This window comes from Zingiber officinale, chromosome 9A (genome assembly GCF_018446385.1).
Source record: "Zingiber officinale cultivar Zhangliang chromosome 9A, Zo_v1.1, whole genome shotgun sequence".
Classification (NCBI taxonomy): domain Eukaryota; kingdom Viridiplantae; phylum Streptophyta; class Magnoliopsida; order Zingiberales; family Zingiberaceae; genus Zingiber; species Zingiber officinale.
The window spans coordinates 94629373-94655503 of NC_056002.1; the positions used below are offsets into that span (position 1 = coordinate 94629373).

Below are 26131 nucleotides of genomic sequence, written 5' to 3' on the forward strand. Positions count from 1 at the left end.
ACATGGAGTTTTCCCAAGAGTTTGATTGTTGTAACGACCACCCTTCTTACTACTACTACATTCTAAGGATGATCGTTACTTAACTACTAACTCTACTTAACCGGTATGATTAAAAATCACAAGGAAACCCTACCGAAAAATTTCGGCAAAATCTCCCTTGTACCGGTGACCATAAACCAAGATACAAGCATAGTATACATCAGCCACAGGCGGCTGGAACATTTATCAAACACCCACGCAGTTAAATAAGTATCAAACACACAAATATCTACTTACTAAACTGGACTCATCCTACATGCAATCTAAACAGAATAATCTCAAATGACATGAACTTAAAATACAACTCAAATGTTTACAATAACTAAAATGCGGAAACTAAAATTAAAACTTCTTTCCTAGTCCCAAGGCTTCCATAGTCCTGACATCACACATCCATCCGCACCTCCTTGTCGCCTTCCTTTCTATATCTTTTCCTTTCCTGTATCTGTAGTAAGAGGAAATGCAATCTATAAGCAAAATGCTTAGTCTAACTCACAAAATCTCGATATGCATGAGAATATACTGAAATCTAAAACTGAATGCTCAAAAGGAAATCTACTCATGCTCATCTACTAGTGAAAGAAACATACTGAAAGGCTAAATATGTAAAGCTACTCATGCTCAGAAATTAGCAAAGAACAGTAAGCTAATCTAAATAGCATGCTAGCATAAAAGAAAACTCAACTTGCTGATTCTAAAAATAAAGTGAAACTTAATTCATCTATTCTAAACTTATTCTTTAATTCACTTGTTTAAAACTTATTCTTTAATACTTTATACTTATGTAAAACTTGCTTTACTTGTTCAAAAACTTATACTTATAATACTTCAAAATAGTAATTAACTTTTCTTGGGCCCGACAACTGTACTTGCTTTTACTTTTGTAACGACCCGACCCATTTGGCGGCCCATTTGGCGACCCTCGGGTCGTCGACCGTCGACCGTCGGCCGTGCCGTTACTACTAGGTTATCTAAACCTAGGGACGACTATGGGAGCCCAACCCAAGGACAACTGAGAGTCCAGTACAGTGCCACTGATAAAAGTAAAATACTTGTTATCTTTTAATACTTCTAATATATAATGCCTTGGCATTTTAATAAGCACCTTGTGTGCCAAAATCCCTAAAGTCTTGACTTTGGGATCTACTTGAGGCCTTGGCCTTTTTCTTTCTTTCCTTTATCTTTCTTATACTGTTCTTTATCTTTCTTATACTTTTCTTATAAAAGAATGTCTCTTACAAAACTGAAATGTTTAAACAAATTCTAACACTGAAATGCTTAAACAAAAATCTGTATACAAAGCATAACATAAATCTGCATGCAAAGCGTAACAAAAATCTGCATATTAGGCTTATCTAAAATTTGCATACTAAGCTTAACAAAATCTGCATACTAAGCTTATCTAAAATCTGCAAGCAATACCTATGAAAGTCTGCATATCATACAAGCTTAAACTAAATCTAAAACTTGTTGGAATTAAAACTTAAATCTTGCTACAACAGAGATAAAGAAAGAGAGCAAAGAATGCATGCTACTCAATAATCTCTAGCTATTCCAATGCTAAACCAACAAAACTGAATCTGTTTAAGGTCACAAGCAACCTAAAAGCATAAAACTATCTCATACTAAAAAGAACTAAAAACAATTGAAACATTGCATACTATACTTATAAAAATCTGCTCATGTTATTCCAATAGCAAGGAATCTAAAAAAATCCGCACATGTTCAGCTAAGGGTAAATGAATTCTGCACACTAAAATGCTGCATATTAAGCTAACACAATTCTGCATACTAACTTAATTAGATTCTGCATTATAACTTAATAAAATCTGCATGCCATACTAAACTGAAATGCCTAAAAATAACATGGTACAACGCTTAAAACCTCATGATCAAGAACTCCGAACACTTTAAACAGAAATTAAACATAATAAGAGCTTCTGTAACATTCATCTAGCATTCATCTAGCATGGAAAACCATTCTTCTGTTATTAAATCTATTAGTAATAGAAACCATTAGGGTAACAACATGAAGGAAAATACATGCTCAATACTCTATTCTTCATGCTCAATGCCGCAATAAGGGAAACAAGGTATAACTGTTCTTCATGCTCAATACCACGGCAGGGAAAAACAAAACAAAAACTCTTTCCTAACTATTTTGCAAGAATTCACAAAAAACCCAAACCTACATGCTCATTCTATACTAACCATCATCTTTTCTTCTTTAGGGTTCACGACAGAAGGTTTCAAGACAACATAACTTGAAGTCAAGAAGGAACAAAATCCAAAACTACTACTACATGCTTCAGAAATCTAACTCACGACAGTAAGCATAAAACCAAAAATCTCTACAACCTAAAATCTGAAAGCCATAAAAACAAATCAAAACTCGGAACTACTCCTACTGCAGGTGAGTAGCAACTCACCTCGGTTTCTTGGACTTACAACCGAAGGAGAGAGATCTAGGGTTTGCGGCGAAGCTTGAGTTTCCCGGCCGCTTCCTCATGCCTACGGGCCCTCCTGCCGAGGTGGTCTCGATTGGTGAAGATCCGCCGGAAGGGAACCTTTGCCGGCCACCGGAGTTGAGCCCTAGCTCCGTCGGCTTCGTCTTCCTCGAGCCGAAACACCGTCGCGCGCAGAAGGGAGGAGGAGAGGGGAAAGGTTAGGTCACGGGAGAGGAAAATAATCTCTTCTTATAACTTAGGTATTTTCTAATTCAGTTATGGCTTAAGACCAATTCCTTATAAATTTGTTTACGAAATACTTGCTTGGTCTTTTGGCTAGCTCGTTTCGCTTAAGACTTGGATCGGGTTGGGGCTTTGCGGGTTCGAACCTCAGCCGAAACCCCTTTTTTTTTCTTCTAATTATTTTCTGTTACCAACTATTCTTTAAATACTATTTGTTCCATATATAATTAACAAAACGTTTTCAGACCAGTTGGTTGGCTAAGCCCGGATTCGGGTCCGGGGTCTTGGGTTCAAAACCCGGTTTCAACAAATTTTTTTATATATATACATTTTAAACTTCTTCCTCTTGGTAAAAATACCAAATGAACTCCAAAAATTGCATAAAAATACTCTAAAAATTTCTAAAAATCTCTAGAATATTTCTATAGCATTTCTAAATATTTTTAAGAACTTTTAAAACTCCTAATGAGGAAAATTGGGTCGTTACAATTGTTCTACCAAACATTTGGAGAAACTTATAAGGAAGTCAAGATCAAATGACAAGCTGTACTGTCTGCTATGTATCCTATATTTTTTTACAATTGTTCTATTTTATGGTAGTAGTAGCGCTCTTAGAATACTTATGCTATCCCTAATTGACTATGTAGATGATTTTGATAACTTAGCTAGGGTTAATTGGTGCAATGTGGTATACAATTTTATGGCTCTTCAATTAGAAGTCATTGGCTTGGAGCTTACATTGAGACCAAAACTACTTGTTGATTCAATGCCCATGGCCCCCTAGCTCAAGAGATTTCCAAATATTTTGGCTGTAAGTTAGATTATATTTATCTCACGATATTTGCTATGAATATTATTTATTTTTCATATTGTAGGTATGAGTGTGTGACCATATCAACATCATTGATCTAAACCATCCTGAACAATTTTCTAGAATCCTACGGTGGAGTTGGCCTAACTATTATGTTGACACAGTAAAAAATTTGATAGACCATGTGACTACAGGTAAAATTGTTGTAGATTTAATTTCGGTAGAGTCAGAGTTAGATTTACTACCAAACTAGGCTCCACTAACTCAATCCCTTGAGTTGGTTGGCTAAGGATCTTCACATCAAGGGTAAGAAGGTATATTGCAGTGGCCAGAGATGGTAGACTGTAGTCAGTGTAAGGAAAAGGGAGAACAAATTGAAAATTTAAAGCAACAATTACAGAAAGCTGTTAAAAGTTTGGAGAATGCTAATAGCAACATGGCAACTGTCATAGATGAAAAGAATAGTCTCTTAACATCAAAGGATATTTTAATTGCTGAGATGGAGAGTATGCTTAAAGAAAAAGATCTTCAAATAAGTCAACTTCATGACTTACGAGATAGGAGTGGAAAAATTGCTAACACTAGCAATGTTCTTGTGGACAACATAATTTTAATTGTAAAAGACAAAATCATAGATGATGCCAAAAATAAAATCAAAGATCTCCAAAAACTCTTGCAAAGCAAGGTCTCAGAAGAACCACGAACATCCCCTACCACAGATAAAGAGGGCTTAGAACATAATCCATCAAGACTACCAACTAATTTTGAACTAGGCCCCAAAATAAAGAGAACTCAGGGAAAACAAATAGCTGAGTGTAAAAAAAAGCAAATAGATTATTAGGATGTAGAACCAGAAGCTCTTGCCCCATCAAAGACTGGAAACATATGTTCATCAAATATAAAAAATAAAATGTGTTGAACTTAAAATGTCCAAGACAAAATATTGAAGGTAGGGTAGATTTATTTTGTAATCCTTATTGACATGTTAGAATCTGAATTTTTTCAACAAGCGAAGATATTTTTTAAGAAGAATAAAGATGGTGTGATAGTAGATGCATTATTGAAGTTGAATCAGTTAAAGTAAGTAAGTTGTTAGTGTAATTGCATAATCATGTTAACCAGTGATGATTATTGGAGTTGAATAATAATTAATAGTGCTAACTTATTTATTTTATTTTTTGACTGATTATGTAGGGTTACAGTGCATCCAATATGGTGTAATGATACTTTCTCTTTAGATATGTAATCTTTTATGACAATATTTGATTGGACTCAATACACTAATGGGGATTGCATAAATGTTTATTGGACTATTCTAGCTAATAAAGTCAAAACTTCTAACTCACAATACTATCCATCCATATTTTGTGGGGTTGAATTTCAAGTAAGTATTTAAGCACCTGATCTTGTTTTTATATATAACGGATGTAGTCAACTAAAAATTTATCTTGTTAACTTAGGAAATATTTGGAATGATGCACGTGAATTCATTAAAACAGAGTGCTAAAATTGATGAAGCCAAGACTATTATATATATTTTCTATCCACTAAATAATGAAAATGATCATTGGCATCTAATGGTCATAGCCTGGAGGAAGGTTATATAATTTATTATAACTCTCTTGGCATCACAGAAAATTATACTACTATTTTTGATAAAGCTGTAAGTATTATACACACACACACATAATAAGCGTTGGATATGTATTAAATACTATTGTCATTTATCTATAGGTGTCATTTTTTAAGGAGCTAAACTGGTCATACTATGACATATGACCAGGAGCGGATCTAGAGATAAATTTTAACGAGGGCTAACAGAATATCTTTTGTAACATAATAAATATATTTAATAACAAAATGTTCAATTTGACATCATAAAAAGATAAAATACTAAATTAATAAATTACAATTAGACTATTTCTTATTGAAGTATTGGTTAACACTTGGTGACATATTAGGTGGTCATTGGATAAGAAAGAGGAGGCAACTGCATCCTGCGGCTTTTCATCTTTTGAAAATGTTGCAATATTTGCTCATTTTCAATTGTTGAAAAGATATCTTTCTCAATGTATACGACAAGACTTTCATTCATCCACTCGTCTCCCATTCTGTTACGTAAATCAGTCTTTATCGTCTTCATCGCAAAAAATACTCTTTCAACAGAAGTAGTCGCAATTGGTAAAACTAATGCCATATCAATCAGATGATAAACCAATGGATAAGCTTGTTTTTTTAGAGTTTCAACAATTTTCTGAGCAAAACTTCCCAAATCTTCAATTCCAGAAACATATGGATCCTGTCGTATATTATGAATGAAATTTTGAAGTTGTTGTTCAATAACTATACAATCATTTGTTGAGAAGTCCTCAGGATATAAATTACAAGGTTGAACGAGTTTCTGAACATTGAATTCAGAAAAAGAATTCCTTGGATGAACACATGCTGTACAACTAAGCAATTCCGTGCCAACTTTTGAAAAACGAGTATTCATCTCTTGTATAACTAAATCAACAACCTAACATTGTAATTTGCAAGAATAATAATTAATAAGTAAAGAAAATCTTATTGATGAATATAATAATAATAATTTTTTTTAGAAATAATACCTGATAGAAAATCTCCACACGATAATAATGTAAATTGGTGAGTACTTGCCTTCTACGCCTACAATGACCACCAATCAAACAATTGTCTTTCATCTCCGGCACTGGGGTCTCATTCAACTCACAAAATGTGTTGACTTTATCTGTAATTGTATGTCATCCTTCTTCCCTAAATATTTGAAATTAATCTTTCACACTCTCAATCAAACTTATGGCTTGGACAATATTTTGATCTTTTTGTTGTAACACAAGTGACAACTCATGTGTCATTCCCAATATCATCTTCATCAAGTGCAACATAAAAACAAATTCATAATTCTCCATTTTCTGAATCAAACTTTCGGCAACCCCTCTACCATCAAAAGAACTAGAATCATCATAAATATTCTCCAACACTTGTATCACTGAAGGCCACATAGATAATAGACGACCCAATGTCAAGTAGTGTGATCCCCAATGAGTGTCTCCTGGCCTTACTAAATTAGTTTCTTGATTTTGCCACTGTTCATACTAATGTCTCCACCCTCCAACATTGCAACAATCCTATCATGTTCAATTTGCCTAAGTTGATCTCTCTTTTTATATGATGCTCCCGTCGTATTGACAATCATAGTGATAGTTAAAAAAAATCACTCACATTGAGATTACTCTTGACAACAGCAACAATAACTAACTATAATTGGTGAGAAAAACAATTAATATACCCTGCATATGGATTTTCTTGTAAAATGAGAGATTTTAACCCATTGAATTCACCTCGCATATTTGAAGCTCCATCGTATCCTTGACCTCTCAATCTAGATAATGATGATCCATGTTTCACAAATAAAGCATCGATAGCATCCTTCAAAGAACAAGAGCTAGTGTCAGATACATGTACAATTACAAGGAATCGTTCAATCACCTGTCCTCTTTTGTTCACATATCTCAAAACAACTCCTATTTGCTCCTTCACTGAAATGTCTCGAGATTCAACAACCATTAAGGAGAAAACATTATTTCCAATATCTTCAATTATGGAAAGTGTGATCTCAAAGTTACAAGCATGTGTAAGGTCTTTTTGAATTGTTGGAGAAATCATTTGATTATTTTCGAGAGCATTTTGATTAACAACCTTTGAAACTTCCTCATTTCGTTGACTGTACCATTGAAGCAATTCAAGAAAGTTTCCTCTATTTAAAGAATTACTTGACTCATCATGCCCACGGAAAGACAGTCCCTGCTTCAAAAGAAATCGCGTAACATCCAATATTGATGTTAAACGAGTGCGATAAGAAACCTCTATATCTTGCCCATGTGCTCGTAATATATTTGAAACACTATGTCTTTGATCTTGAAAAGATTCAAATTGTACTCTAGCATGATTGTGACAACTATCTACGACACCATTATGCAAATTAAATCTTTCTAAAGCATTTTTCCAATTAATGAATCCCGTTTTTACAAAGGCATCTTCTTTATATCGACCTCCTTTATTTGATGGTTTAAAAAGATAACACCATAAGTAAAACACCACATCTTTGGATATGCTATATTCTAGTCATGCATATATTTTATACCAACTATCTTGGAAACTCTTTTCTTGATTACCAAAAGATCTTTTTGGATACATATGCCCAATTGGTTGGCAGTACCCCCTATCAAGTACTCTCTTCGGACTGGATCTCGAATAGAAATATCAAACTCTTCAATTGATTTTTGTAATCCAGGATCACTAACAATATCATTTAAATCTAATTCCACATGAGATTGAATTTCCACAACTTACTAATATTAGGATCATTGGAAGAACCCTCACGAAAACATTTAGGTTTAAAAAACCTCTCCATAATCTACATAAATAAATAATTAAAAATAAAGTCATGTACATGATGTAATTAAATTAATATTCACAAATCACAATTAATTTAAACCCTAAACCCCTAATTTAAATTGAAATAAAAAAAGTAAAAAAAAAATAAAAATAGTAAAAAAAATTAACCTTGACTTATGTGAATGACTTGAGCAGTGGTGACCTAGTGGCTGGGGGCTTCCTAATAAGACAATGACTTTGCAAAACAAATGAGAAAACAATACAATGAGTTTACTATTTACCTTGCATAATACTGTACCATTGAATAATATTAATTTTCATACTTGGTAATGATAGTTGATAGTCAATAGAATAATTTAAAATAGAAGAGATCAAGAGAACAAAATCACATACAATCCAATCAATGAATCAACACAAGAAAAAAAATAATAGAGAAAAAAAATAAGAGAGGGAGGCAGCGGACCTAGTGGGTGGCTGTTGCAGTCGACCGACAGTGGATAGGTGGGCGGTGAACTGGTGGGCGGTGGACCGGCGCCGACAGGTGGTAGACTGGTCGGCGGCGGACTGGCAGACAGCGAAATCAACACAAGAAAAAAAAACAAAACTAGAGAAAAAACAGAGAGGGAGGTGGCAGACCTAGTAGGTTCCTGCTGCAATTGGCGGGCAGCGGACCGACGGGCCCAGGACCGGTCGGCGGTGGACTGGTGGATGGCGGACCGGCAGATAGTGGAATCAACACCAGAAAAAAACAAAAGTATAGAAAAAACAGGGAGGTGGCGGACCTAGTGGGCGGCTGGTAGCTGCTGCAGTCGATGGGCTGTGGATCGGCGGGCTGTAGATTGGTCTGTGGCAGATCGACAGACAGCGAATAAGCAGAATCAACACAAGAAAACAAAATAAAAGAGAAAAAACCATACAGGGAGTCAGCGGACTGATTAAGGCCCAATTTTATCGCGAATTGAGCATCAAATGATGAAATACCAAACCCCTCCTATGTTAATGTAGCATAGGAATGACTCGGGTCATCCACCAACGAAAGTAACGATAGGATGGTAAATTTAGGGTCGTATGTTATTTCTATTTTTTGGGGGTTTCAATATGGAAATGGGGTTTTGGATTTTGATTCTAAATCTAACAAATTAAAAGCACAAGTAGAAAACTAATCTAATGCTGAAATGAAATCTAACTAAGTGTCAACAATTAATCCACAACGAATTGTCACTCTACGTTATGATTTAACTATCAACACAATTAACCTACGGAATGAAATGATAAAGCATTAAATGAAACTTAATCTAATAAATGAAAGATAATGCAAGTAAAGAAAACTATGTCTATCTTAACTAACCATTGAAGATTTTCCTACATCGCATTGCTACACTACGATACAAGATTATCTATCAATGGACATAACATGAAATAAAGCATTAACGAAACTAAGAATGTAATGAAGCCTAAAGCATGTAATGAAAGTCTAAACTAATCTATCCTAATTACATTCAATCAAAACTAGAACTTATCGAAATTTAAAGAACAAGACAAAACAAGAATTAAACAAACTAAAATGCATCAAATTAAACCTAACTATTGGTTGAAGCAATTCATCGAACACATTGTAGGCTTGAAGCTAATTAAGCATGGTACATGCAGTTTAAACATGAAAATTAAGTTAATACAAACATTCAACCACAAAACATCAACACAAGTAAACATAAACAATGAATAGAATTAAACTAAGTTATGAATATGAAATAAACTAAGAATTCCAACCACAATTCACACTTCATCTACCGATTCCAACAACTACCCTCGTCGTCACACGAAAGACCCGGCTCGGAACCCTCAAAACTGGTGGACAGTAGCTCACTTTGCTGGTTGCTGCTAGCTTCAACAACGGTGAAGCCAATCTTCCAACGGAGAACCCCTCTGTTGGAAGTTGGCTGGAAATGAAGATGGAGGTGCTGGAATGAACTGCCGCCGGGAGCTATGCTCTGCCGCCTGAACCCCAGTAGGTAGAGCCTTGGAAAAGTGCCGGAGTGTGAAGGTCTCACCGGAGAACCCCTCCGGTGAGGTGGAGTTGGTCGGAAATTGCTGCCGTCGCCTGCTGCTCCCGCCACTGTGCTGCTACCGTCGCTGCTGGAAATCGAGAAGGAGAAGGAGTGATGGGCTGTGGTTGGCCGGCCGGCGGCAAGGGAAGAGAAGAAACGGGGCCACCGGCCGGAGAGAAGGAAGAAGAGAGGAAGAGGGGCTGTGGTGTCGCGTGAACCCTAGCCCGCGAGCACAGAAGAATCGCGCGAACAGAGGATGGAATCGACACTGTGCATCGCGTGAAGAGGTAAGGTTCTTAATGGTTGAATGGGTTTCGGGTTTGGTAAGGAAAGATTTGAGTGAGTTTCGGATCCGGATCCAATAAGAAGATGAAATTGAGCTTTTATAATCGGGCTTAAGAATGAGTTTGAAGATTGGGTTTGAAGAGTAAGTTTTTGGATCAAATCTGAATTGGAGCTCCACTTCTTAAATCAATCCTTGGATATCTTGATCTTGATCAACGGTCCAGATCATTTTAAATCATGATGAAGGGTTGGATCACTTGATCTTACTGAAGGGGCAGGATCTCACTGGATCTTGATCAACGGTCCACACTGATTCTACTTGATCTACCCCATTTGACCTCCAAATCAGGCTAAATTCGATCCGATTTGACCCTAATCCATGGTTCTTTGAATTTTCTACAAAAATACATAAAAATATGGAATTAAATTCTATAAATTGTAAGAAATTTATAATTAAGTCCAAAATAAATCATACTCACAAAACATAACATAAATACAATATTAAGAATGCGAGAAGGTAAAAATCCTAAGTCTAAGAGCCAAAATAACCAATAAAATGCTCATTATCAACTCCCCCACACTTATTCTTGCTCATCTCGAGCAAATCAACAAAAGAAGAAAATAATTAACGTGCATTCCCCTAACAATTCTCAATCATACATAGAAAATAGTGAAAAGAAAGTTATTTAGGATTGCCAAATTCAAATGACCAGAGCACTCATGAATTCAATTCATACATTAATTAACAAGTATGATAACTTCAATCCACAATTAATAAATTGAGAATGATAACCAAATATCCTCACAAGGTAAGTGATGGTGACTCTTCTTTCAAATACATACAATAGTGGAGCTCACTCAAGCTACTCATGGATTCATGCACTACCATACGCTTGCTTTACTTCTAATCTCCACCACTATATACACAAGAGTGCACAATAAAATAATGAAGACATTATTTGAAATATAAGGGAAACATAATCAATACAAATGATAGTGGTAAGAAAAGAAATGAAGGAAATAAAGCAAGATAATGGTGAAAGACATGAATATATTGGAATGTTGCATAGATGAGTACAAGAAAATAATACCCAAAAACGTATCTCATCCAACTTCCAAGCTAGCTCTAAAAACTCAATAAAAATGTGAACAATCTCTACAATAACTTTTCAATAAACATTCACTCATGATCTACAATAAAATCCAAATTTTGTTACTATAAAGATTGTTACTCACAAAAAATTCTATCACCTTTCACCAAGACAATAAAAATGTGAACAACTCCTACTCTAGCATTTCACACTAAAAATCTACACATGGTATACAATAATATCTCAATATCGCTAAAATAAAAATTGTCACTTACAATAATTCTACCATAAATGAATACAAAATATCACATGCCAAAGTTTTTCACAAATCCAATAAACATATAGACAACCCCTACTATAGTTTTTCAATGAAAATATAGTAATGATATGCAATAAAATTTCAATGCTCCTATAATAAAGATTATCACTAACAAAAAGTTCTACCACATATGAATAAAAAATAGCACAACATGTTAGTTTTTTTTTATCACTAACAAACTTTACCTATTCGGATAATTTTTCATTCGATTTTAACTTGAAGTTGGTGCAACACCTCTCAAGTTCTTTTATATATATTTTTTTATCTCAAACTCTGCTAATCCAAGACCAAGTCTTGGCACCTCTTTTTAATTTTCTATCTGCAACTGTGAAATGGCACAAAACGAAGGATACAACACCATTTGTCCTCCCCTCTTCAATGGTGATGACTTTTCATACTGGAAGAAATGGATGGAGGTGTACTTAAAAACAGACTTTGACTAGTGGTTCAGCATCATCAAAGGGTACAAGGCACCAATGGACAGCGCCAGAATTCCAATGGACCCAGAAAATTAGAATCCAGAAATAAAGAAAAAACATAAATTGACTTCAAGGCCCTCAACACAATCCAATGCGGGCTAACAAAAGAAGAGCTGAATCACGTTGGCCCTCACGAAAATGCCAAAGAGTTATGAGAGAAACTCAGAGAACTACACGAGGGGACCAATGACGCAAAGGTAATGAAAAGAGACTTATATCTAAATAAATTGTTTAATATAAATTAGAGCTACACGAATAGACTAACGCCAAAACTGAGAAAGGTATTGCTCTTGTTGTAGGAATGTCGAAAGAAAAATCCAGGACCAAGCCGGAACCTGAAGTTGAGTCTAACCCAGATAGAGTCAGACGATGAAGAATACCTGGTGAACTTGATAAGGAAAATGTTCACCAGGAGAAAGAAGTGTTGGTTGCTATACCTGGAGACCGCTCTAGTTCCCCTGTACAAAAATTTTGTACAAGTATAGAACTTTCCTAACTACCCTTGTGCTCTACTGAAGTTCAACTTGGATTGAAAACAGAATTTAACATTATTAATCCAAGTTGTCCTTCAGAAGTTAAATTTGGATTGTGAACGATGCTTAACATTCTTACTCCAAATTTAACCGATGTATTCTTCTTAAGTTAAACCATATTACAGAAGTTGATCAAATATCCATTTCAAGGATCGACTTCCAGGTTAAACGTGGCGAGGCACATGACCTTCTTGGGTATGGGAGCACCCACCACTGCCTAGACAAAGTCTTTCAAAAAAATCGGATATTTAAACTTCTTAAGTAACCTAGGTTTAACTACGAAGACCTCAATAGAAGTACAATATCGAAACATGAAATCGAAACGAAAAATTGATTACAAAAATGATAACTAAAAAACCGATAGCCTCTTGTGTTTGGTTTTTCAAGATCTATACAAAAGATGAACTAGTTATGATACGGAATTAAATAACTAGTTATACCTTTTATAGCTTATAGACCTCACGATCTTCTATTGTATTCCTCTTCTTATCTCAGACGTCGTGTGGTCGATGATTTACCAAGATGAGACTCCACCAAAACCTTCTTCTTCCTTCCAAGTTTCGGCCACCAACAATCTTCTAGAGATGAATAACTTCGGCCGCCAACCAAGCTCCAAGGGATGCTAAGAAACAATGCCTCCTATCTCTTCTTCTTCCTCTAACAAGATCCGACCACCAACAACTCCTTGAGATGCGATGCCGCCGGCCACCAAGGAAGAAGAATAGGGGAAGAAGAGGGCCGGCCACCACCAAGGAAGAGAGGAGAGGAATAATAGATGTGTTGTTGTGAGGTGAGACACCTCTACCCTCTCTTTTATATTCCTTGGTCTTGACAAATAAGGAAAGTTTTAAACATAATTAAAACTTCCTTATATTCTTTGCCAATGTCTAAGAAGGAAAATTTAATAAAAACTTTCTTATAAACCTTTAATGGTCGGCCCCTAGCTTGTTCTCCAAACAAGGAAAGTTTTAAACAAAAAATTAAAACTTCCTTAATTGTTTCCGATAAGAAATTTTAATTAAAAAATTTCTTTCTTTAAATCCCTTCATGGTTGGTTATAAAAGAAAAGTTTTATAAATTAAAATTTCTCTTATAAAACATGTGGATGGTTACAAAAAGAAAATTTTTATCAAAAATTAAAATCTTCCTTTAAACTACAAATAAGGAAAGATATCAAACCTTTCTCTTAATCCTTTGTAGAAATCTATAAAAGGAAAGATTTATAATTTTAAAACTCTATTTTAAAACCATGGCTTCCACATAAGGAAAATTTTAAAATTTATCAAAAAAATAATCTTCCTTTTAACTACAAATAAGGAAAGATATCAAACCTTTCTCTTAATCCTTTGTAGAAAGTTACAAAAGGAAAGATTTATAATTTTAAAACTCTCTTTCAATGTGAATGTGGTCGGCCACCCTTGCTTGGGCTCCAAGCTAGGGGCGGCCACAATTGAACCCATCTAACCTTGGTTTGGCCGACCCTAGCTTGGGCTCCAAGCTTGGATTGACCGACCACCTTAAGGTGGGTAAGAAGTTGGGTTTGGTGGATATAAGACTTTATAAATAAGAGGCTACAATAGAGACCGAGAGGAGAAATTGGTTTTGGTCTCCCGATGAGCTTGAGCTTCTCGTGTTTGCCCCGAACACCCAACTCAAGTTCATCAATAATATCTCATTCTACTAAAGAATTATTATTGCACTACCACACCAATCCCATATTACAATATGGGCTCCTTCATATCATGAGTGTGTTAGTCTCCCTGTGTTTAAGATATCGAATGTCCATTAATTAAATGAGTTACTGACAACTCACTTAATTAATATCTAGCTCCAAGAGTAGTACCACTCAACTTCATTGTCATGCCGGACTAGGTCCACCTGCAGAGTTTACATGACAATCCTTATGAGCTCCTCAAGGGGGAATCATCAACTTAGATTACTATGACACAATTTCATTCTATAATCAACAACACACCATATAAATAATATCATTTCCTAACTTATCGGGCCTATTGATTTAACGATCTAAATCGCACCCTTTGATAAATCAAAGAAATAAATATTAAGTATACGTGCTTGTTATTATATCATGATTAAGAGTACACACTTCCATAATAACAGAGGTATTGTTCTTTTATATAGTTAGTATAAAAAGATACTACCTCAAATGGTCCTGCTCAATACACTCATAGTGTACTAGTGTAATTTATTAGTCAAGATAAACTAATACCTAATTACACTACAACTACTCCAATGGTTTGTCCCATTCCATCTTGATTGTGAACAACTGTTTATAATTCATAAGGAACTGATAACATGAACTTCTATATGTTTCCTCACACCATGTTATCTTCAATATAAATTCAATGGACAACTACACTTCGCATAAATGTAGACATTTAACCAATGTGATTCTTAAATATTTATACAAAAGCTAGACTTTTAGTATACACTCTATCAATCTCCCACTTATACTAAAAGATTATGTTGCCATATACCCTGCCATATATATGATTCCCAACCCTTCAACATGCCCAACAAAAGCTCTTGCCTTAAGGGTCTTAGTGAAAGGATCTCCCAGGTTATCATCTGATGCAATCTAGGCGGCAACAACTTCTCCTTGTTATACGATGTCTCATATTGGGTGGTACTTGAGCTTTATGTGTTTACTTGCCTTATGGTCTCGTGGTTCCTTCGATTTTGCTACTGCACTACTTATTATCACAATACACTGTAATAATTTTTGGACAAACCAAGAATCACATCTAAGTCCATCATGAAGTTTCTAAGCCATATAGCTTCTATGGCTGCCTCAAAGGCTGCCACATACTCAGCTTCTATGGTGGAGTCCAAAAAGTATCTATGCTTAACACTCCTCCATTGTTATAGCTTCACCTCCTAAAGTAAACACAAAACCCCGAGGTTGACTTACTATTGTCCCTTTCAGATTGGAAGTTGGAATCTGTGTAACCCACAGGGAGTATATCATCTGCCTTGTAAGTTAGCATATAATCTCTAGTTCCTCTAAGGTACTTTAATATATGCTTTACGATAGTTCAGCGTCTCAGTCCTGAGTTACTTTGATATCTACTAACCATGTCCATGGTAAAACAGATATCCGGTCTCGTTCACAACATACATTAGGCTCCCTACAGCTGAAGCATAAGGCACTGCCTTCATTTTTTTTAAATCTCTTTTGATGTCTTCGGAGACATCTCTTTAGATAAAGATACTCCATGCCCAAAAGGTAGAAAAACCTTTTATGGAGTCTTGCATGCTAAAACGAGCTAGGATAGTATCGATATATAAAGCTTGGGATAAGCACAACATTTTTTTTTCTTATGATCCCTTATTGCTTTGATCCCGAGAATATGCGCGCATTCTCCCAAGTCCTTCATATCGAATTGCTTGGACAACCATACCCTTACTTCCAACAACACTTTGATATTGTTTCCAACTAACAAAAATGTCATTTACGTATAGTACAAGAAATACCACCACATTTCCATCACACTTCTTGTATACACAAGACTCATTCGGACATTGAATAAATCCATAGGTCTGGATTACTTCATTAAACTGGATGTTCCAAGACCTTGAAACTTTGCTTCAGTCCATAAATAGACCGATTGAGCATATATACTAGATGCTCTTTGCCCTTTGCCCTTTGCCCTTTGCAATGAACCCCTCTGATTGCTTCTTATGGATGCTTTCTTCAAGACTTCCATTAAGGAAAGCTGTCTTGACATCCACTTGCCAAATTTCATAATCCATATGAGCAGCAAAAGATAAAAGAATTTGGATAGATTTAAGCATAGCTACCGGTGAAAAGGTTTCCTCATAATTGATACCCTTTTTCAACAAGCCTTGCTTTGAAAGTTTCCACCTTTCCGTCTATCCCTCTTTTTCTATTGTAGACCTATTTACACTCAATGACTTTTACACCATTTGGTGGTTCTATAAGCTCCCATACTTTATTAGAATATATAGATTCTATTTCTGTATTCATTGCTTTTTGCCAAGATGCTGTATCTTTATCTTGGATCGCTTCGTCATATGTCCGGGGATCAGGTTCATGTTCACTAGGGATCAAGTCCAAAGACTATCCCAAAACATGAATCTTTCAGGTTGCCTAACAACCCTCCCACTATGACGAGGCACTGTCTGCAATTGTGCATCATTTGTGACACGTGTTGCAGTTTCTTGTCGTATCACATCTTGTACAGTTGGTACTAGTTTAAACTTGTCTTCTCTAATTTCTTTAAGAATAATTTTACTCATAAGCTTGTGGTTTATAACATAGTCCTCTTCTAAATATTGGGCATTGGTGTCAATAATGACCTTCTGATTTTTAGGACTATAAACATTTCTTTCGTTTCTCTAGGATAACCCACAAACAAGTGAACTCCTGTCCAACTTAACAATGTCTCCCATCAACACATGTGCTGGACTACCCCAAATCTGAATATGCTTTAGACTAGGCTTACGCTCATTCTACAATTCTATGGGAGTAGAGGGTTCTGACTTTAGAAGGTACTATGTTCATTGTCATTTCCAGAGTATATCCCCAAAATGAATTTGGTAATTCCGAATAACTCATCATCATAGATCTAATCATTTCCATAAGAGTTCTATACCTTCGTTCTGCCACACCATTCTGTTGGGGTGTACCAGGTACAGTTAGTTGGGATTGAATCCCGACTTCTGATAAGTGACTCCTAAACTCTCCTAAGAGGTACTCGCTACTACTATCTAACTGTAGTGTCTTGATACTTTTACCTTGACGTTTCTCCATATCAGCCTTGTACTCTTTGAACTTATCAAAGCACTTAGACTTGCGGTGCATCAAGTAAATGTACCCTTATCTCGAATAGTCGTCTATAAAAGAGATGAAATATTCAAAACCACCTCTTGCTTAGATAGTTATAGGTCCACATAAATCAGAATGAACTAATTCCAACACATCTTTGGCTCTATACCCCTTAGACTTAAAATGCCTCTTGGTCATTTTTCCTTCCAAGTAAGACTCGTAGGTTGGAAAGTTTTCCACCACCAATGAACCCAAAAGTTCATTGGCTATTATCCTTTGAATCCTGCTCAAGTTATATGACCTAGCCTTAGATGCCAAAAATATGATTGGTTCATTTCTGAAGGTTGTTTTATCTTATTAGAGTTAGAAAATATGTTATTAATTTCCATTTGTTGCATCGTGAGAGTTTTTAGATTTAGAATATATAAATTTCCAACTAACGTACTAGAACAGATAACTTTCCTATTTTTCTTGATAACAACTTTGCTATCAAAAGAGACAGAATATCAAGTTCTTTGAATAGCTTAGAAACTGAAATGAAGTTCTTTCTAAACTTGGTACATAAAGAAAATTTCTCAAAATCCATGTTTTATTCTATCAGAGGATAAACATTTTCCACTGCAACAGCTGCTACTTTTGTAGTAGTGTCCATGTAGACGGTGATTTCCCCTTAATATAGTTGTTGGGTTTCCTGGAACCCCTGCAATGAATTACAGACATGATCAGTGTCTCTCGTATCTACACACCAGGTACTGGTAGATAATACCACTAGACATGTTTCAACAACTAATGAATAAAATACACCTTTATTGTTCTCTGAGAGGACAGTCCACCTTAGTGTCCAAGTTTTGTTTCTAATCATTATAATTGGGACTACTAAGTCTATTCTATAGTATAACAGCTAGGGGATTGAAAAACATTTGAAATCCCAAGAATCACAAAAATATTTGGTCAAGACCAACACCTCAAAATCCCCATGAATTTTGTTTGCCACGTTAGTGTGGACGTATACAAATTCAAACATTTGTAAGAGGAGATTTTATCCATTAATTTTATTATCTTGTCAACCTATCTTTATGATAAATAAAATTAATAGTTAGTTTATCTTCGATCAAATATTTGGTCAAAACTTTAGAATTTAAAATAATATTGATTCCTCAAAACAATATCATTTAAATTCACCAATACCTCAAACAATGTGAATTTTGTATGCTACGTTAGTGTGGACGTATACAAATTCAGACATTTGTAAGAGGATGGTCTTATCCATTAATTATCTTGTCAACCTTAAATTACCTCAAACACCATGAATTTTGTATGCCACGTTAGTGTGGATGTATACATATGTAATTGTTTGTAAGAGGAGGTTTTACCCATTTTATTTTGTCAACCTAACTTTATGACAAATAAAATTACCTCAAATACCGTGAATTTTGTATGCCACGTTAGTGTGGACGTATACAAATTCAAACATTTGTAAGAGGGGGTTTTACCTAGCTTTATGACAAATTAATAGTTGGTATTCTTTTGGTCACACAAATAATAATAGTGCCTATGTTGGGAAGGATACTATTAAATGCACCTAAGTGTGTACCATTACTTGATACTTAGTCCATTAAATAGGATTGTGTCCCTTCAGTTGGAGAAGATCACACACTCCTAAATAATTTACTATAATCATCCATTTAGGAAGTTTGATCTAGTGATATGCAAACAAACTCATCCGTTGTGGAGGGAGGCACTCAGAGCCAACATGTAAGTTTGTTTGCATCACTTACAAACCAGTAATGGAGACCATGGAATTTATTTACTAATCCCTCTCCCACTTAGTTTTTTAAGATGAGGATTTTATCATGCAAGCACACATCACATGCACAACACATCACAGTAAATAAAAAGCAATAAATATGGAAAAATAATTTTTCAACTATTATGGCCTCTTCCATCACTGCCCTCCGTGTGCTACCAGCCCTAGCAGTCGTCAAAACTAGCCGCCAACCCTAGGGCTCGTGTTGTAACGCCCATCAAACTTCCTTTTCCGCTGCGCCTCTGGTCCTCAAATAACACCACACCTCACAAGGATACGATCCGTGACAAAATAGAATTTTACATATATCGATCCTATATTCCTCAAAGGAATGTATATAAAGTCTAGATCGAACAAAAATGTAAAATCCTAAAACTAATACAGCTCCTGCTGTATTTAATAAGTACAATCATGCACACACATAAAATGCCCTCGACATGTCCGAGGGTCCAATCACACACAATCACAATAGGCTATAATAGTTGGAGCCTGCGACCACAGAGTTAATCTATTTGCACATCCTACTATTATCCTGCCTAAAATATGTATAACATGTGCATAATTAAACAAAAACCAAACACACAGAGGCTAACCCTAGCTCTAATACCAATTGTTGGTTGCTATACCTGGAGACCGCTCTAGTTCCCCTGTACAAAAATTTTGTACAAGCATAGAACTTTCCTAGCTACCCTCGTGCTCAACTGAAGTTCAACTTGGATTGCAAGCAGAACTTAACATTATTAATCCAAGTTGTCCTTCAAAAGTTAAATTTGGAATGGGAACGATGTTTAACATTCTTACTCCAAATTTAACCGATGTGTTCTTCTTAAGTTAAACCATATTACAGAAGTTGATCAAATATCCATTTCAAGGATCGACTTCCAGGTCAAAGTGGTGAGACACATGACCTTCTTGGGTATGAGAGCATCCACCATTGCCTAGAAAAAGTCTTTCAAAGAAATCGGATATCTAAACTTCTTAAGTAACCTAGGTTTAACTACGAAGACCTCAATAGAAGCACAATATCGAAACATGAAATCGAAACAAAAAATTGATTACAAAAATGATAACTAAAAAACCGATAGCCTCTTGTGTTTGGTTTTTCAAGATCTATACAAAAGATGAACTAGTTATGATGCGGAATTAAATAACTAGTTATACCTTTTGTAGCTTATAGACCTCACGATCTTCTATTATATTCCTCTTCTTATCTCAGACGTCGTGTGGGCGACGATCTACCAAGACGAGACTCCACCAAAACCTTCTTCTTCCTTCCAAGTTCACCAACAATCTCCTAGAGATGAAGAATTTCGGCCACCAACCAAGCTCCAAGGGATGCTAAGAAACAATGCCTCCTATCTCTCCTTCTTCCTCTAACAAGATCCGACCACCAACAACTCCTTGAGATGAGATGCCGCCGGCCACCAAGGAAGAAGAATAGGGGAAGAAGAGGGCCGACCACCACCAAGGAAGAGAGGAGAGGAATAATAAATGTGTTGTTGTGAGATGAGGCACCTCTACCATCTTTTTTATATTCCTTGGTCTTGAAAAATAAGAAAAATTTTAAACATAATTAAAATTTCCTTATATTCTTTGCCAATATCTAAGAGGGAAAATTTAATTAAAACTTCCTTATAAACCTTTAATGGCCAGCCCTTAGCTTGTTCTCCAAACAAGCAAAGTTTTAAACAAAAAATTAAAACTTCCTTAATTGTTTCCGGTAAGAAATTTTAATTAAAAAATTTCTTTCTTTAAATCCCTTCATGGTTGGTTATAAAAGGAAAGTTTTATAAATTAAAATTTCTCTTTTAAAATATGTGAATGGTTACAAAAAGAAAAGTTTTATCAAAAATTAAAATCTTCCTTTAAACTACAAATAAGGAAAGATATTAAACCTTTCTCTTAATCCTTTGTAGAAAGCTATAAAAGGAAAGATTTATAATTTTAAAACTATGGCTTCTACATAAAGAAAGATTTAAAATTTATCAAAAAATTAAAATCTTCCTTTTAACTACAAATAAGGAAAGATATCAAACCTTTTTCTTAATCCTTTGTAGAAAGCTATAAAAGGAAAGATTTATAATTTTAAAACTCTCTTTCAATGTGAATGTGGCCGACCACCCTTGCTTGGGCTCCAAGCTAGGGTTGGCCACAACTTGAACCCATCTAACCTTGGTTTGGCCGGCTCTAGCTTGGACTCCAAGCTTGGATTGGCCGACCACCTTAAGGTGGGTAAAAAGTTGTGTTTGGTGGATATAAGACTTTAGAAATAAGAGGCTACAATAGGGACCGAGAGGAGGAATTGGTTTTGGTCTCCCAATGAGCTTGAGCTTCTTGTGTTCGCCTCGAACACTCAACTCAAGTTCATCAATAATATCTCATTCCATTAAAGAATTGTTATTGCACTACCACACCAATCCCATATTACTATATGGGCTCTCTCATATCATGAGTGTGTTAGTCTCTCTGTGTTTAAGATGTCGAATGCCTATTAATTAAATGAGTTACTGACAACTCACTTAATTAATATCTAGCTCCAAGAGTAGTACCACTGAACTTCATTATCATGTCGGACTAGGTCCACCTGCAGGGTTTACATGACAATCCTTATGAGCTCCTCAAGGGGACATCATCAACCTAGATTACTAGGACACAGTTTCATTCTATAATCAACAACACACCATGTAAATAATATCATTTCCCAATTTATCGGGCCTATTGATTTAACGAGCTAAATCACACCCTTTGATAAATTAAAGAAATAAATATTAAGTATACGTGCTTGTTATTATATCATGATTAAGAGTACACACTTCCATAATAGCAGAGGTATTATTCTTTTACATAGTCAGTATAAAAAGATACTACCTCAAATGGTCCTGCTCAATATACTCATAGTGTACTAGTGTAATATATTAGTCAAGATAAACTAATACCTAATTACACTACAACCACTCTAATGGTTTGTCTCATTCCATCTTAGTTGTGAACAACTGTTTATAATTTATAAGGAACTGATAACATGAACTTCTGTGTGTCTTCTCACACTATATTATTTTCAATATAAATTCAATGGACAACTACACTTCGCATAAATGTAGATATTTGACGAATGCGATTCTTAAATATTTATACAAAAATCTAGACTTTTAGTATACACTCTAACAAGAAGAACTTCACCAACAAGGATTTGTAGAAGATCAACTCCACCTCCAACTCGAACAACAAGAATGTGGCATGCTTTGGATGCAACAAGAAGGGGCGCTACAAGACCGACTGCCCAAGTCTCAAGAAGAAGAAAGCTCTAAAAGCGACTTGGGACGAATTTTCCTCAGAGGAATCAGATAATGATGAGCCAAGACACAACAACTACCTCACACTGATGGCGTACGGACTAAAATCGGAGAGTGAATCGGAAGATGGGTTTGAACCCGAGTCAAGCCACGAGTCCGCACTTGTTCCCGAAGGTTCTGATGAGGTATATTTTGATTTAAGTAAAAAGTTTTTTAAAAATCATTTCATGTTTAAATAAGAAATTAACTACTTCTGAAACTCAAATAATTGAACTAACCCAAGAAAATAGAATACTTTAAGAACAAATAAAATCAAGTTCAACAACTAAACCAATTCAAGCTGAAATCCCAACTCAAGTTGCAAAACTTGAGAAGGATAATTTCAGACTGAAAAATAAAATAATTAAACTAAAAGAATTACTTGAGACTATAAATCACAAAATTAAATTAGAGAACCACATAATTTTCTAAATTAGAGAACCATATAATTATCTTGACTTATCACTTAATTATGTCAACTATGTATTTAACATACTTTAAGTTTTCCAATTGTTTTAATACGTAGGCCACATCTTCGTCTTGTTTTTTTCTTCAAAGTTTTAAATTGCTTTTTCATAAACTATGCCCATAAACATAAAACACATTTAATTACTGAATTAGATCAAACATAATACTATTTTATATGCAAATATGAACTTACAACGATAACTTATTTTCTCTTTTTGTTAAGTTGGCCAATCCTAGCTGCATCCTTCTCTGCCTCTTCTTTAGAATTGCCTTCCATTATTGTGACAATGTCTCTTTTTTCTTCCATATCATCCACATCAAATTTTCCTTTCCCCTTGTCCACAACATCAGGTTCTTTTACAAATTTTTTACCCTCTACTTATGGTAAAACGTTCTCCATAGACTTACATATTTGTATATTTCTCTACTTCCTCTTATGTAAAATCTGGAGCCATAATGGGCTATCAATTAGAGTATCTCTATAATCATAACGACTTCTGTCACGCCTTCTCATACTTCTTGTTCCAAAAGCTACTGGTTCACATTGAGGATCGACTATAGGATTGCTTGATTAAGGTTGCATGTCTTTATTTTCTATTATTTTCAGTAATTCTTTCACCCTTTTATTCAAATGCATATTCTCCATTGTTAGTTCCTTAATTCGGTTTACTTGAATAATGCAGCTACAATATCCCTTATTAATTTCACTTCCTACTTCATCGTCTTCAAATTGTAATGTCTCCATTGGATGTTGAATGCTATCAACTAAATCAAGATTCTCAACTAATGATTTTTCATATTGGGTAGGGATTATGTCAGTCATAACCTGTCATATTATTAAAACAAATGTTAAAAAAATTATATTAACCTAACTTAAGTTACAGTTTTTAAACTTTACCTCTTCAGATGAGACTCGATCAAACAAATCCCTCACCTTACTAATATGTGAAGGAATATTCCTCCACTCATTTATTCATGCTCCTTCAATTTTGTATGGTTTTTGGATTGGAACTGTTGGTGTAGTTTACACTAACAGTCTAATTCAGGTTTTGATGAATGACAAATAAGTTAAGTTAGGTATAATTGTGATCTAACCACTTTACCAGGTATGCAGGAGTTAACCAGATAAGTCGACAGACCGACCAGATATATGGTGAGAAGTCCAGATAAGTCGACGGGTCGACTGGATATCTGGCGGGAAGTTTAGCTAGGACAACGGGCCGACCGGATAGCTGGTGTGAAGTCCAGCTAGGTCAACAGGCTGATCGGATAGCTGGTACAAAGTCCAGATAGGTCGACAGGCCGACCGGATATTTGGAAGGAAATCTAGTTGTGTCTGCAGACCAGACAACTGGCAAACTGGTAAGTAAAGGTAAGTCACTAGAGGAGAGTGACTAAGTGAGGACGTGTTCCGGTTGAGGGGATAGTAGGCGTCGGTCCAGTTTAGGTCCATTTTGGATCCCTAAACTGAGACCTTGACTAGTTCCTAGTCCTGGGAGGACAGGAACTAATTACTACCACTTATTATAATTATGCTAACTTTATTTTGTAGGATAAATATTTTAGTTATTAGACTAACACATTTTGTAGGGCCAAAAGGGGCAAAAGCCTTTATATGAATAGTGTCCGAAGACGCCTTCAGGCAGTGAAAATAGGACATAAGGGGGGACCTTATATGTACTAAAGAAAATAAGACACAAATAAATATATACAAAATGTAGAATTTATAAAATAATAAAACATCTTCTTCTTCTTCAACACGATTGACATAAAATTTAAGTAACTTCTCAATTCTTGATATGTCAGCTTCTTTTTTATTTGAGAAGTTAGAAAGAGGTCATCCAATGCTTTAGTTGAATTTATCGAAATCGAAGCACCATGGTTTGCAATACCAAGCAATAATGAAACATCTCTTCTTGTGAAGGCAACCAGTATACCTAAAAAACTTGAATAATTAGTAAGCTTCTGCGACAAGATCAATATTATATATGATAATATATGACAAAAGAGGGTCTGAAATGATTCCATATTAGGCCTAATGTTAGGCCTGATATTCAATCATGCTAGACCCACGTTGGGCATAATATGAGATCATTTCAAGCCCTTATTTGCTGTGATTTACCAATAACTAGAGCTATAAGCGGATCAACATAAATAAATATTAAGATTTTAAAACTATTTTATTTTAATAAACTACTACCTCATGATTAAAATTCATAATTATAAGTTATACTTGAGAATCTAAAGGTTTGAGAAGTTGAATCCTAATTTTAAAATATATTGACCAATATACTATGGATATGCTGCATAACTTGTATGTCCAAGAAAATACTAAAGGGAGATTGTTTTATCATTGCTACGTGTCGATCATGTAAAATAACATATCCATGATGCCTTCCTTTCTTTATGGGTTTTTCAAAAAAACTGTTAAAGTGACCTAACACCATGTTCCAATATAGTTTCTATCCAAACTAGCTGAGCCTTTGCAAATCCGATGGTTTTGAAGGTGATACCTTTGTAGATAATTTAACAGCAGAGGATGAAACACCCAACCCACTTCCTTCCGCCATTTTGAAAGGAGAGTATTGCCAGAAACCCTAAACTTCACTGCAGAGACAGAACCAGTGTGGATTTTCACCGAAAACCCTTGATGTCGCCTGACTGACACACGAAGACACTCATGTAGTATTTCAGTGGAGGGACAGTCTCGCAAGTAAAAAATGTGTGAAAGTTTTTCGCAATCGAAGAGTTAAGAAAAGCATGAGGCTTGCACGCGTTGAGAGAGGGAGGGTGAAGATGTTGACACCATCAACATCTGAATCATTAATAAAATTTTTAAATCTAAATAATTCAAATGTGATTCATACGCCTTAAAAAATGGGATGGGAAAAGGTGATATTAGTTGGAAGGATATAAAAAGACTTTCACATTTATTAATGTGCCTTTTGATAATTATAAAATCATAATATACCTTTTAATAAATATCATATTCTATCTATG

At 35.2% G+C, this 26131-nt stretch overlaps 1 protein-coding gene across 1 annotated transcript; it reads right to left on the reverse strand.

Moving 5' to 3' along the window:
* Window positions 1-425: 425 nt before the first annotated feature.
* On the reverse strand, window positions 426-25701 carry LOC122019343. The gene is made up of 4 exons (XM_042576819.1): window positions 25645-25701; window positions 23802-23957; window positions 9767-10226; window positions 426-484 (listed from the first exon to the last, which is right to left on the reverse strand). Exons 1-4 carry the CDS (start codon window positions 25699-25701, stop codon window positions 462-464), a joined length of 696 nt encoding a protein of 231 aa, XP_042432753.1. The 3' UTR covers window positions 426-461.
* Window positions 25702-26131: the final 430 nt, after the last annotated feature.

What these genes read in the sequence shown, in the direction of transcription:
- LOC122019343 (XM_042576819.1), bottom strand. Translation starts at nt 25,701, where the DNA reads ATGGCGGAAGGAAGTGGGTTGGGTGTTTCATCCTCTGCTGTTAAATTA. An exon ending in CTGTTAAATTATCTACAAAG is followed by an intron (nt 23,958 to 25,644) that starts GTATCACCTTCA and finishes ATAATATGACAG; the next exon opens with GTTATGACTGACATAATCCC. An exon ending in TCTTTCGTGTGACGACGAGG is followed by an intron (nt 485 to 9,766) that starts GTAGTTGTTGGA and finishes CTCTTACTACAG; the next exon opens with ATACAGGAAAGGAAAAGATA.